The sequence below is a fragment of the Urocitellus parryii genome, chromosome 14 (assembly GCF_045843805.1).
Source record: "Urocitellus parryii isolate mUroPar1 chromosome 14, mUroPar1.hap1, whole genome shotgun sequence".
Lineage (NCBI taxonomy): Eukaryota > Metazoa > Chordata > Mammalia > Rodentia > Sciuridae > Urocitellus > Urocitellus parryii.
The window spans coordinates 42526013-42540898 of record NC_135544.1 but is presented as its reverse complement, the minus strand read 5'-3'; the positions used below and the strand labels follow the sequence as shown (position 1 = coordinate 42540898).

At 38.7% G+C, this 14886-nt stretch overlaps 1 protein-coding gene across 1 annotated transcript in view; it reads left to right on the top strand.

Annotated features, from left to right (window-relative positions):
- Positions 1-14886, top strand: part of Anxa10 (annexin A10) — a 71677-nt gene that overhangs the window by 24109 nt on the left and 32682 nt on the right. The window contains exons 4-6 of the mRNA XM_077792459.1: positions 4896-5009; positions 6726-6816; positions 8773-8852. Of these exons, the coding sequence (XP_077648585.1) occupies positions 4896-5009; positions 6726-6816; positions 8773-8852 (285 nt within the window). The remainder of the gene's footprint in view (positions 1-4895; positions 5010-6725; positions 6817-8772; positions 8853-14886) is intronic.

Genomic DNA, 14886 nt, shown 5'->3' with positions numbered 1-14886 from the left:
GGGGTGGGGGAGGCAGGAAGAATACCTGCAGGAAGGCTGTTGAAGGCAGAGTGGAGGATAAAAGCAAAGGACTTGAGACAGCAATCCAGCCTCCAGCAAAAGCCCACGGTAGCTGAAGGAGAGAGAAGAGGAGGAAGGAGAAAGGTGGAAGACCAGGGCAGAGAAGTAAGTGACCAAGAATATTTCAGGTACCTTGTCAACCATCCTGAGGACTTGCATTTTCATGGAATTAAACACCCAGTGTTGGCTTTCTTCTGAGATTATTGTGAAGTGTAGAGTGAGGGAACTTTTTGAGTGGACAATGACTAATCTGATTTGTGTTTTTATAGGATTACATTATCTGATGTGTTAAGAGAATGCAGGGTCCAACACAGAAGGAGACCCCATTTAGAGACTATTATGTTAACAGAGGAGACTAATGATGGTGCCTGGGTGGGGATCATAGCAGTGAAATCAGTAAAAATGCATCAGTTTCTACATATGTAGAAACTGTGCTATTTAATAAGAACTGGGAATAAGTTCTGAGAAATGTATCTTAGGTGATCTAATGTAGTTCAACCATCATAGTGTTCTTGCACAAACCAAAATAGCTAAGATGTCATCAGGCAATAGGAATATTTACACTCCATTAAATCCTTCCAAAGAAGTTAACTAACATACTGGCAATCTTATAATTTTTCCTTTACAGAGGGCTGAGAACTATATATTTTAATACAGTAGAACAAATGTAATACTGTTTCTTTTCATTAAATTGTGATATTTCACTGAAGTCACACACACACACACACACACACACACGCACACGTTACAAAATATGGATAAATACCGCCATCTAGTGGCATTACTAATCTCAGTCTATAATGGAATACACACAAATATTCAGTATTTGTATAAAATGGTAAAATTCATAAACTAAAGATATTGTTATAAATGTTAGGATAAATAAATGTAGAGAATATAGATCAAAGAAATGAAATTAAATACAAGGCTTTTTCAATGCTCAAGTCTTATTTAAATATTGACTTTATTCTTTATACAATTGGTTGTTTTTCATACTACATTCCTTTATTCATTTTTTTATTCTTTCATCTGTTTATAAACTCATTTATATTGTATATACTCATTTTATATAACCATAACTACGAGGACTAAATGATGAATTTAGAAAAATTTCTGTGAAAGCCTGTCACGTCTCACAATTGAATCAGTCAGGGTCATTCCAAGTGAATTGGGGGAATAAATAAAGACACAGACAAAGGAAGTACCTTTTCTTTGGGTTAAGTAAACACTCCTCAGCTGCAGCTCCCACAAAGGGGGCAAGGCAGGCAAGAAAGAGAGTGAGGAACAGGTGCTGAACCCTTTTATTGGGGAGAAGCCATTCAAATGAGGCAAGGGGTAGGATTACAAAGGCACAGGTGAGTGTAACTCAATCCCTGGAGCCACGCCTTGCTATCTGAGCTGGGGTAACACCCCAAGTTACTGCAAGAGCTGGCACTGTCGATCCAGACTGAAGGCAATAATTGGTCAGTGTCCTGGGGCATCAGGACTTGAAGGTCTGCATCCAGGACAGCTCCTGACAAAAGTCCATGTCCAGATAGACGTTGGGGAAGGGGGGAATGCAACTCAAATGTTTATTATACAACATGATTGTTAAAATGTAGTATAGCATATTCAAAGAGAATGCTGGAAAATAATCAAGGTAGGATTAGAGAGAGACTCATGAAATAGGTGATAATTGTAATGTTTCACCTTCCATCAATGGCCAATTACCATTATCCTCTTATTATGAATGTACATTGAATTAACCTATTTGCATTCAAACCTTCAGTAGAGTGTCACCAGATCTAAGTGTCCAGAAATGCCTCATCAACCACCTACGTGCAAAACTCATCACCTTGCTGATGTATCATTTATGGTTTCCTATGGCCTACAAAAAATAAGAGAAATTGGAGGGTCAGAATGCCTGTTTCAAATCCAGGTTCCATCACTCAGATGGAGGTCCTTAATTTATATGGAGCTAGCTAGGTGGCCTCTATGTGCAGATTTCTCATCGACACAGTGTGATGAACACAGCTCCTAATTCATAAGTGGTAGTGGTCAATTATTACAGTTTGTCTAACCCTAAGAATGCCTTCTGGCAAATAGGCAGCAGTCTAAAAACATGTCTAGTTATTATCATCATCACCCTCTTCTGCCCACCTGGTCAAACTTCCACTGTGAAGGCCTTTCCTCTTTATACTTACAGGGAGGTTGGAATAAATAACATCTGAACTTAGATTTAAATCAATCTAAAGAATTTAGATTTCAAATTAATCCAACACTTGTTTAAAACTAGCTTTAGGGCTGGGGATGTGGCTCAAGCAGGAGTGCGCTCGCCTGGCATGCGTGAGGCCCAGGTTTGATCCTCAACACCACATACAAACAAAGATGTTGTGTCCACAGAAAACTAAAAAATAAATATTAAAAAATAAAAAATCATCTCTCTCTCTCTTAAAAAAATAAAAAATAAAAAAATAACTAGCTTTAATATTTCATACACACATTCTATTCTACCCAGAACAGGGCCTTTTCTGTCCTAAAACATTGTCTATTTTGATATCTTCTAAGCCTTTGCCTGACTGAACACCACTTCATCTTTCAAGGATTCACTCATAACTACACATTCCATGAAACTCCACTTTACTCATATTATCTCTTTTTTAATGAATTCTTACAATTTTCTAAACTGTAATGCTCTACCCTTCAGGGCCTCGTTTTGGTCCTTAATTATATTCTAGATTGTAGAATTTGTTTAATTGCATATGTCCTGATTTTTCCATGTCAGTGATTTTCAGCTGGAGCCAAAGAATACACATCCCACTTCCAAATAGGATACTGTATGAATCTCATCTGATTAATTCTACAAATTTCTCCTGTCCCCTAAAGCATTCTCACATGGCCTCCTTCTCAGCCTTATTAAAGAATCACTGCGTTAGCAGGGCATCATGGTGCACATTTGTAATCTCAGCAACTCAAAAAGCCAAGACAAGAGGATCAAAGTTTAAGGCCAAGATCAGCAGCTTAGTAAAAGCCTTTCTCAAAATTAAAAAAAAAAAAAAATTTTAAATTTACAAAAAAAGGTTTGGGGGTGTCACCTGGTGGTAAGTGTCCCTGGGTTCAATCTCAGTATCAAAAAAATGCATATTTATATATTCTCTGCTTTATGACACCAATCAAGTGATATGGTTTGTGCTTTTCCTAAAGTACACTAGAATGGAAGAATGATAAAAACTGCTAGAATAGGATAAATAATTTGAAGCCAGGGGTTAAGTAGTAAGATATATACAATAGGGGACCTAGTTTAAAGGTTAAATAAGTTGAGGATTTAGAAAACATTCACTTTATATATGTTAAAATTACATTTTATCAATTGAAACTTAAAAACCCATAACAATGAATATAATCTATATAAAGTAAAATTCCTTGATTTTGGTGCAGTGTGATCACAATCTGAATCAAGATACAGAGCATTTCTAATTCTTTCCAGATTGCTCCTTCACAGGCCATGTGTCCAGGAAACATTATTCAGTTAACACCTGTTGAATAACTTCAATCTTTTATTCTACAAATATTTATTGAGTTCCTTTTGTGTGTACGAGAATTCAGTCTCCTCAGGCTCGAACATTCATCTCTGTTCATTGCGATAGCTCCAACACCTGAAGAATGTCTGGTTCAGAATGGCCCCTTAACGACTATTCAGTAAAGGAGTTGGAAATGTAGCACAGAAGATTGCAATGAAATTAAATAGGACAGGAGATATCATGTGCTTCTTACTCTACTCCAACCACCTGGCTCAACTTCAGACATTTATTAATTGATCATTAAATAAACTGCATTGATTGTCCCTAGCAAAAAAAATCAAAAAGTTTCAGTTTTAACAATTAGCACTTTGTGGATGAATGCTTTTATTTGTTAAAATGAAAATCCATAGCATAGAAAAGGTTTTGTTGGATAATGCTAAATAAAATTTAAATTATGACCATTTCATTGTTATTCCAATATAGTATATTATGCCTTTTTGTTATCTTTTATTTAAATTCTATTATTGAGCGACCATGGAACTAAAATACTCTTGTAGATTTTTAAGTAAAATTAGATATTTGCACATTTTAGCAAAAGGCAGTAAGTTTTAAACATCTTTCAGATGTCTTGGTAACTACAGAAAATTAACTTGGCACGTACTTTTCTTAATTTCCTTTCTATACTAGAAAAATAAAAGGCAAAACATTAAAAATATCAATTTCATATTTTTTATGCCTGCATTCCAAGAACAATGAACACAGAACATTTTTCTCTGGAAGCATTTAACTTTCAATATCTTGAATAATGCAGCTGTTGATTGAAGAAGAAAGTTCTAAGATTATTTAATCAATTTATGTAAGTTTTTAGCCATAGCATAACTAAAGACACCCTGCTAAAAAAAAAAAAAAACGACTATTGTGATGATAAAATACATGTTTTTCTTAAGAATTTATTTACTTTTTTTTAATTCTACAAAGAAAACCAAGAACTCTCAACTAAAATGTTTTCAGGTTTCAAGTTCTATGTATTTTCATAGAGAGATCAAAAGGGAAGGTTTGGGATTGGGGAATAGGGAAAGAAAATTCTTCTATGTAGATATGACCACAAGTCCATGTGTTTTATCATGTAGAGACAAGATTAAATCAGTCATTTTCAAACCCTCAAATCAATCCTCTTGGGAAATCCATAGATATATGCATGAATTGAAACAGATTTCTTACTATGTGAAATAACACAGAAAAGTAACTCTTAATAACAGACTTCCTGCAATTATTCCATTCCTCTTGTAAGTTTGGTAACTAATATAATAAAAATATTTACCTTCTCCCCCACAGAACCTGGTTGAGGACCTAAAGGAGCAGCTTTCATCGCATTTCAAAGAGGTTATGGTTGGCCTCATGTACCCTCCACCATCTTTTGATGCTCATGAACTGTGGCATGCCATGAAGGTAGTGATCTATGCAAAAATTATACTGTAGCAGGCACAACCTGATGTTTAATAAATGGGAAACTCTCCCATGATGCTCCTACATACTTTTATGATTGGGAAGAGAGGAGAATATATCTAAGCAATGATGTAACAATGGAAATATTGTGGTTGGGGAAAGGAGCCTTGTTAGGAGGAGGAAGTCTCCAGAGTCCTGTGGCTAGGATCAGTCTGTTCTGTAGTTGTAGACATTCAGACTTACCAAGCCAACTCCAAACTCAGCTATGAAATAAAGAAAGAAAGAAAGAGAGAGAGAAAGAAAAAAGTAAAGGAAGGAAGGAAGGAAGGAAGGAAGGAAGGAAGGAAGGAAGGAAGGAAGGAAGGAAGGCCTTCAGGGTTACTCACATTTGTCTCTCTTTGATAGGTATTCATATATTGAAGAAGATATCTTAAAAATTCATGTGAATTTCTAAAATCATTTGTAAAAGTTTGGTTCAGATTCAAAATAAGATACTGAATCGGAAACAGAGAACATCTTTATTTTTATGATCTTATAGAGGACAACTTTTTAAATGATATTAAATTAGTCCTTTACGAAAACTATTGCGCAAGTGTATCAAATTTTACTTTTGAAGAATTAGAATGAATTCACCTTACAGAAAGAAATTGTTAAATCATTTCCATGAAATAAATTGACTACAGATTTTATTATCTAGGGACATGAGAAAAAGAGAGCTATTTCCTTCTTTCCAAAACTGACATTAAACACCTGCAGAACCAATTATTCCAATATGATGCCTGACAACCACCAGAATACCACAAATATGTGAGCCATGTGTGACAGGAAAGAAGCAAGAGACAACATAATTAAAGGAACATAGATTTGGGCCATCATATTTGCTGATCAAAATAGATGTTGTCTGAAAGTCATACAAGTTTCAACTGATCACTTTTAAAAAAAAAGTTTCATATCCATTTTTGACAAAATTACATAACTATAATTTGAAATAAAAAGTCCTATGTTGTGGCTGGGATAGTAGCTCAGTGGTGGAGCGCTTGTGTAGCATGTGTGAGGCACTGAGTTCGATTCTCAGCAAGCATATAAATAAATAACTAAAAATAATTTTTAAAAGTCCTATGTTGCTGATTCGATGAAACTAGTATATTTTAATCAATATTTCCTAGAATGGTAATGATTCCTGAGGTTTTCCTGAAAAAAAAAAAGACGTGGTGTCTTTAAAATCACTCTCATAGACTAATATATTTATCTCTGTATAAGAGCCCACAGAAAGCTCCTAATTCAAATGCTAAGGAAAATTGTGCAAAATTACCCATCTAGGGAGAGGCAGAGCTTGATCCCCAAAACTTCCTTAGGAAAAGTAGAAGACATGTGCCCTCTTTTCAGCTTGCTTAAGAACTGATTGCCTGACAACACCTGGAGTAAATTCCATTCCAGAAACAGGTGGAAATGCTCAGTGTCTTTTTCCACATTGGTTAGAAATACCCATGCTGTTTTACTCTCAAGGAAGGAAAAGAATTTTCTTAAATAATATTATCTTCTCAGGATTAAATGTGAGTAAGTGAAAGAGCCTGAACTGAAATTGGGCTGTTTATCCCAAATACTTCCTTTCCCACTTGCCGCCTCTCAGAACACCAGAATGCGGCATGCCTTCATTGAATATCAGGTTCATTGTTATCGCAAATGTAAATGGGCTTATATTTCTCTCTGTCTCTCTAGGGAGCCGGCACTGATGAGAATTGCCTCATTGATATATTGGCGTCAAGAACAAATGGGGAAATTTTCCAGATGCGAGAAGCTTATTGTTTACGTAAGAAAATTTCAGTATGAGCATATATTGTGCACACAATAGAACTTCATGTTTTTCAAATAACATAAAAATATTCCAATTTATATATTTTAAGGAATTTTTAAAGACATTCTCCTACATGACGTATGACTCACTGGAGTAGAATAGTGGTTACCAGGGACTGAGGAGAGTGGGTGGGAGACAGGACTGGGAGAGGCTGGTGAGCTGGTACAGGTACCATCAGGAAGAATCAGTTCTGGTATTCTGTTGCACGGTAAGGTTGACAATAATGCATTGTATATCTCAAAACAACTAGAATAGAGGACTTTATATGTACTCACAATAAATAAATGAAAGTTTGTCCGGTGTGGTTACACATTCCTGTAATCCCAGCAGCTCAGGAGGCTGAAACAGGAGGATCATGAGTTCAAAGTCAGTTAGCAAAGCACTTAGCAACTCAGCGAGACCCTGTCTCTAAATAAAATATAAAAAAGAACTAGGAATGTTGCTCAGTGGCTAAGCACCTTTGGGTTCAATCTTCAGTACAGAAAGAAAGAAAAAAGAAAGAAAGAGAGAGAGAGAAAGAAAGAGAGAAAGAAAGAAAGAAAGAAAGAAAGAAAGAAAGAAAGAAAGAAAGAAAGAAAGAAAGAGAAAGAAAGAAAGAAAGAAAGAAAGAAAGAAAGAAAGAAAGAAAGAAAGAAAGAAAGAAAGAGAAATTTAAGATGCTGGCTATGCTAATTACCTAGATTTGATTGTTGCACACACAATGTATTCATAAATTGAAACATTATATTGTACTCTAGAAATATATACAATTATTGCATGTCAATCAAAAGAAAAAATAAGACAAAAATATTTGTTTTAAAAAAAACAATATGACTCAAGACCAACAAATTCATTAAGGAAAAATGATGATTAGCATATAAAAAATGATAGTTCCCTAGAAAATCAAACCAATTTTCCAGAAAAATAATTACAAGAATCTATGCAGTGAATGTTTTACCTATGACAGGAAGGTGTCCTGCATCTTGGTTCAGAGGGCATTTTATCTCTTACTCAAGAGAGAAATGGAACCCCAAAAAAGGAAGCAAAGTACAATCATTGTTGGAGAATTCTAAAAGTACATCTGCTTCCACTTTTCATAAGTTACATACTCCCTGTAATCTACTTCGGAATCAGATCTTACACATTTCAAATTAATTTTTATTATTTTTTTATTTTTATTATTATTATTTTCAACAAGTTTTAATGCCTTAAGTTCCATTCCATAATGCATTATGCAATATTGAACATTAAGAAATTGATGTAGACAGTCACCTCTATTGCTTCCTAGCAAAAACAAGACTTTTTCAAGGAGAATGAAGGAAGAATCTTCACTTAAAATATTAAAATGAGACAAAGCACTTGGGAAGGGTACTAGACTGGGAAGCAGTCTATGCAAATAGAGGGCATAATTCTGAATTTTGAGAATTAGAGAATGCAGAATGATTTTCAACTCTTTTCTTCAATGTTGTAATAAAGATAATTTTTAAGACAACAGACCTATGCCAAAGATACCATTAGTTGACAGATTTCTTGAACAGTTTGTTGAAAAAGAAATGTCATGAGATTGATCGTATTTCCTGTACTTTCCATTCGCATTGCAAGTAGCAATGACTTAACCAAAGCATATTGTTTTTTTTTTATTGGTTGTTCAAAACCTTACAAAGTTCTTGACATATCATATTTCATGCATTAGCTTCAAGTGAGTTATGAACTCCCATTTTTACCCCAAATACAGATTGCAGAATCACATCGGTTACACATCCACATTTTTACATAATGCCATACTAGTAACTGTTATATTCTGTTACCTTTCCTATCCTCTACTATCCCCCCTCCCCTCCCCTCCCATCTTCTCTTTCTATTCCATCTACTGTAATTCGGGTCTGTGGTCCCACAACCAATCACCTTTAACGTGCATCGTTTCTTGTCTAGAATACAGCAGTAACCTTCAAGAGGACATTTATTCAGATACCTCAGGACACTTCAGAGATACTCTCATGAACTTGGTCCAGGTATGCCATTCCAAAATTCATATTATTTTCCAGTATTAAAAAAATAGATATGTCATTTCCAATAAATATAACAGATAACTCCAGTATAGCACAAAGAGTAAGTTATATATAATAACATTTACTGAATATCATCCATGTCCCAGGAACTCAACTAGAAGTTTGACTTGGGTATAGAAACAAATATGCATACACTGAAACCATACGTAAGTGATTATAAATGTGCCTACATACATAAATAATTATATATGCTAAGAGAGTTAAGAGATTTGAAATGTTACAGATATATTTTTCAATTTTAAATTAAAATTAATCCCATTTTTTTAAAACAGCTAAAGGGGATAAGCGCATACTAACTTTCTTGAGTTACTGCTAAGTGCCTGGCACTGTGTGATAAGAGAAGCATACTATTCATTTATCAACAACAAAATACTGTAATATGGAAATTCTTATAAGCACTTTTGAAATGAAGAAATAAAAAATCAAAATACATAAAGTTTTTAGCTCTGAATGTTCAATGAGCTAAAAAGTAGATATTCTGAATTTGTTTGAATCCTGTATACTCTTGAGGGCCAGCATAGGATCTCAGTGCTACCTATAAAAATTCTGTTATACTATATTTACCAAATAGGATACTATACATTACTTCAAATTAATATTATATTTTGTCACCTATCTTATTTTTCTGTACAGACTAATTGGTATGAGTTAATTTCCATTCAATTAACATTTCCTGAAAACATCCAACTATTAGCATTGTAATAAGAATAATATTTTAAAGTTATAATTATCTTTTTAAATGCATATTCTCAAACGTGCCTGTCATCCTCTTTAGCAAAGCCATTCAGGAAAGCAAAAAGAGTCAGTGTTTCATGCTTAACTACTAAAAGAGAAACTAAAAAATGTCTTAAGAGCCAATAATTCAGTTTGGTTTTGTGTGTATGTGTGTGTGTGTGTCTGTATGTGTGTGTGTCTCTGTGTGTGTGTCTGTACGTGTGTGTCTCTGTGTGTGTGCATGCACACTTATGTGTGTTTGAAATGAAAGAATTTCTGAATCCACAAAATTTTTCTTTATACATCAAAAAACAACTGAGTAATTAGCAAAGAATTTCACTAAAAGCCACAGACAGGTGGAATTTTCACATGAGGATGTAGAATTAAGAAAAGATTCCACAGCCTCTAAAGAAAGAAGAATATATGAAAGTCCATTGATAGACAGGAAAGGGCCCTGCAGGAGGAAACTGGAGTGACACTCCTTGAAACACCCTCAGGAACCCAGAGACGCAGACCTTCAGTTGAGGAGTTGGAATCACCAGATGAACACGCAAGCTGGGTCATCATGCATTCTTTCTTCTTTTCTCTAAAACACGCCAGTACCTGTTGCTTCTCTGAGTTCTGGATTGCTTTTAACCTGAACATTTCTGTTCCTGCTGTTGACACACTGGGAGAGGTTCATGTTTATCCTTCAGCCTTCTTGACTAAGTCTGAGGTGATGCGCTGGGGTTTATCCTCTTGGAGGGTTCTACCTCTTTCACAGATCAATTTGGCAAATTTGAGAGGTCTATAGGTTTGTTTATGGTTTCAGTGATACACACTTTTCTTTCATCTGAGTTTATGAAGTCTTTTTAAATGAGCAAAATCTTGGAAGAATTGATACCTACTTGCTTTCAGTTAGATTCATGTACCACTTAACCACACCCAAAGTTGTTTCCTAGATCTGTTTCTCCAAAATGACCTACTTCTTTTTTTCATCCTTGCATTCCCCTTTTGTCCTCAATTTTTTTTATATAACTTAAAGACTCAGACAGTCAGTAAAATTAGCTGAGTGTTCACTGCAAGGTGAAGTCATAAAATGTCCTTGTCTTTCAAAGCCTCTAGAACTGTCACGTCACACTGAAATAGTTTCTCCTTCCAATTCTTGGAGGCATCAAATTTCTAAACTATCTCTTTTCTCTCTTATTTCTGCTTGCAAACTGACAATTCATTTTCTGAGCTCATCTCTGTTTTGTGATACATGGCTAAAAGCATGAAGTAAATACTATTTCTCAAGCTCACCTGAAGACCAGAACAGATTCTATTGATTAGAGAATAGCTCTCCTTCAAGAAGTGATCCAGATGCTCAGTCTCTTTCACCTTCCTACCTGGCTTTTAAGCTTATCACAGCTCTCCTCAATCTGCAGAAGCAGGACAATGGAGAATTATTCATGGAAGTTTTTAAGAGCTTCAATGTGCTGCATAAAATTTTTGCTCAAATTCCACTGGCTAACCCTCACATAAATCTACTTAATATCAAAGGTGGTAGCAAAATATAGTCTATCTGTTTGTCTTCACTTTTTTAACAAAGAGTTATCAGCAAGCACCAAAATTTCCAAGAGAATTGGATGTTGCAACCCAGATAGACAAATTAACAGCAGAAGATGGGAAGAATGAAGATGCACATGACAAGAAGCTGAAAACTATGAACATGACTATCTCAGGCTGAAAGAGAATTTCCAAAAAGGTAGAAAATACAAACAAAAAGAAATGCAAAGTTCTGTGCAATCTTTCTTACAAGTAGTTTAAACAGAGAAATGCCTTTGCATTTATTTATTTATTTACTTATTTACTTATTTATCTTTTTATTTATTTATTTAAATTAGCTTATTTATCTTAATTAGGTATATGTGGCAGCAGAATGCATTTTGATTCATTGTACACAATTGCAGCACAACTTTTCATTTCTCTGGTTGTACACTATATAGTATTACACTCTATGTGCAGTCATACTTGTACCTAGAATAATGATGTCCATCTCATTCCACCATCTTTTCTGCACCCATACACCCTCCTCACCCTCCCTTCCCTTTGCCCAATCACAATTCCTCCATTTTTCTCATGTCTCCCCACTCCCCATTATAGATCAGCATTCACTTATCAGAGAGAACATTCAGCCTTAGCATGATATTCTCCAACTTCATCCATTTATCTGCAAATGCCATAATTTTATTCTCTTTTAATGTTGAGTAATATTCTATTGTGTAAATATATCATAGTTTCTTTATCCATTTATCTATTGAGGGGCATCTAGGTTGCTTCCACAGTTTAGCTATTGTGGATTAAGCTACTATAAACATTAATGTGATTGCGTTACCATAGTATGTTGATTTTAAGTCCTTTGCATATAAGACTGAGGATTGGAATAGCTGGATCAAATGTTGGTTCCATTCCAAGTTTTTTGAGGAATCTCCATACTGCTTTCCAGATTGGTTGCACCAATGTGCAGTTCCACCAGCAATGTATGAGTGTGCCTTTTCCCCCACATCCTTGCCAAAATTTATTCTTGTCTGTATTCTTGGTAACTGCCATTCCAGCTGGTGTAAGTAGTTTTGATTTACATTTCTCTGATTACTAGAAATGTTGAACATAAAACTCAAGAAATAAAATCAAGAATGGGATGGAGTCAAACTAAAAAGCTGCTTCTCTGCAAAAGAAACAATCAATGAGGTGAAGAGAGAGCCTACATTCTGGGAGCAAATTTTTGTCACACACATGTCAGATACAGCACCAATCTCCAGGATATATAAAGAACTCAAAAAACTTAACACATAAAAAACAAACAACCCAATCAATAAATGGGCCAAGGAGCTGAACAGACATTTCTCAGAAGAAGCTATGCATTCAATCAACAAATATATGAAAAAAATATTCAATATCTCTGGCCTTCGCATTTTTATCTATGCTTATGTTTGGGAACATATCCTTATTATGTCACCATTTCAAATGACCTTTTAAAAGTCCAGTGTATAAAAGTTTCTTGGGGGGGATCCAACATGGCGGCCGGCGAGCAGGCAGCATTTTCTATACCTCCGCAGTAACGGGATCAGAGAGACACATAAATACACTTGCATGGGACATGCTGAGGAACTTCTAACAATTTTCCACTGAAAGGAGACCTGCCGATAACTAGTAAGTCTCTGGGAGGGGTCAGTTGGTCCCAGGTGAGTGAATCTCCGCAACGCAGATCAGGGACACAATCCCGCCGGCCACCGCTGAACTGCAGCGAACATAGGAACCTACTGGGCCCCGAAGGCCTGAGTCTGTGAACTGACTCTAGCGGCTTGGTGCTAGGATCCACACTCCTAACACCCCACCCCACCCCCAGCCAGTTCGGAGCAAAGCGGACCAGGGACACAACCCCGCCGGCCGGCCACGGGCGGCGGCCAGACTGGGCCCCGCAGGCTTGAGTCTGTGAACGGCCTCTGGCGGTCCAGCGATAGGATCCACATTCCTACCACCCCACCCCCAGCCGGCTCGGTGCAACGCAGATCAGGGACACAATCCCGCCGGCCGCCGCTGAACTGCAGCGAACATAGGAACCTACTGGGCCCCGCAGGCCTGAGTCCCTGAACTGACTCTAGCGGCTTGGTGCTAGGATCCACACTCCTAACACCCCACCCCACCCCCAGCCAGTTCGGAGCAAAGCGGACCAGGGACACAATCCCGCCGGCCGCGGGCAGCGGCCAGACTGGGCCCCACAGGCTTGAGTCTGTGAACGGCCTCCGGCGGTCCAGCAATAGGATCCACATTCCTACCACCCCACCCCACCCCCAGCCGGCTCGGAGGCGGCCAGACCAGGCTCCGCAAGCCTGAGTCTGTGAACTGCCTCTAGCGGTTTGGCGCTAGGACTTTGGCAGCGCTTAGTGCTGAGTTCCAGCTTTGAGACAGAGGAGAGAAGCGGTCCAGTTGGGTTCCAGACACCGGTCGGACCACAGAGGAGGACAGCAGCCGCCATTTCGGAGAGATGATGTAATCATCCCCATGTTCTATTGATCTCAGCTCATCCAGCGACGGAACAGGTGATTTCAGGCTGGTAGTTGCCTGCGTCTAGCAGACAGATTTCTTGCTCAGGCTCGGGACTGGGGATCTTGTGGAGAATACTCCTAGAGGCTCATGCCTGGCAAGGCGTGTACCGGGCACTGAGCAGCTGGATTCTGGTTCCCGGGGCTAACCTGGCCCAGGTCTGAGGAAACTGCGGAGACTGCCGGTGGAGGCCAGCTCCAAGTGGAGCGTGCGCTGAGCTAGGGGCGACTGGGTTCTGACTCCCGGAACAGTTTTGGCCTGGGGCTAGGGAACCCGTGGGGGTCGCTCGCTGGAGCCAGCTCCCAGCGGAGAGTGTATCGAGATAGGAGAGGCGGGGTTCTGGCTACCGAAGCTGCTTTGACCCAAGGCTAGGGAAGCAGCGGTGTCTGCTTCTCAGTCAGGGTCCTGTTGGGTGCTGTGGGGGCAGAATGGAGCTTCCACCTGCACCCAGAGCAGGCCAAGTGACCCGCCGGCGTGGTAGCATGACACCCCAAACGCAGCTGGGTCTGAAGAGAGTAGCCGCCCACGCCTAGAATAGGACCAGCGGCCCCGCGAAGCGGTAGCCAAGTAACCTCATTTGGAGTAGGGGCTGTGCAGAGCGGGCAGGCAGACCTGCGGCCCACTGGCAAGACAGGCCAGGTAGCTTGCCAGAGTGGTGGACACGTAACACCGAGGCAGTTGCGTCACACTGGTTGGAGTGGGGGCGGAGCAGGGTCGCCGCCCGGGTCCGGAGGGGGCCCAGCGACCCGTTGGAGAGGTAGTCAGGTACTCCCATTGGGAGTGGGGGCTGTGCAGAACTGTGACCCACCGGCCTAGAAGTATGCCAGCGTGGTAGACTCGTCACACCAATTGGAGTGGGGACCCAGCAGAGCCGCCACCCACATCCAGATCAGGACCTACGACCCCAGGGCGTGGTAGTTACGTTACCACAATTGGAGTAGGGGCAGAGCAAAGCCGCCTCCTGTGCCCGCAGGGGGGGCAGACCTGTGACCAATCAGCATGATAGACAGACCACCATAATTAGAGGAGGAGCACAGCCACTACCCACCCTGCAAGGGAGACTTTCCAACTATACAAGAGCAACAAAAATAAATACGGGGTAAATTTCAAAAACACAACAGTTGCACCAAGCAGAAAGAAACGCGAGCAGTATGAAAAGACAAGGAAAGGACCACAAGCAATGCAGGTCAACTCAACT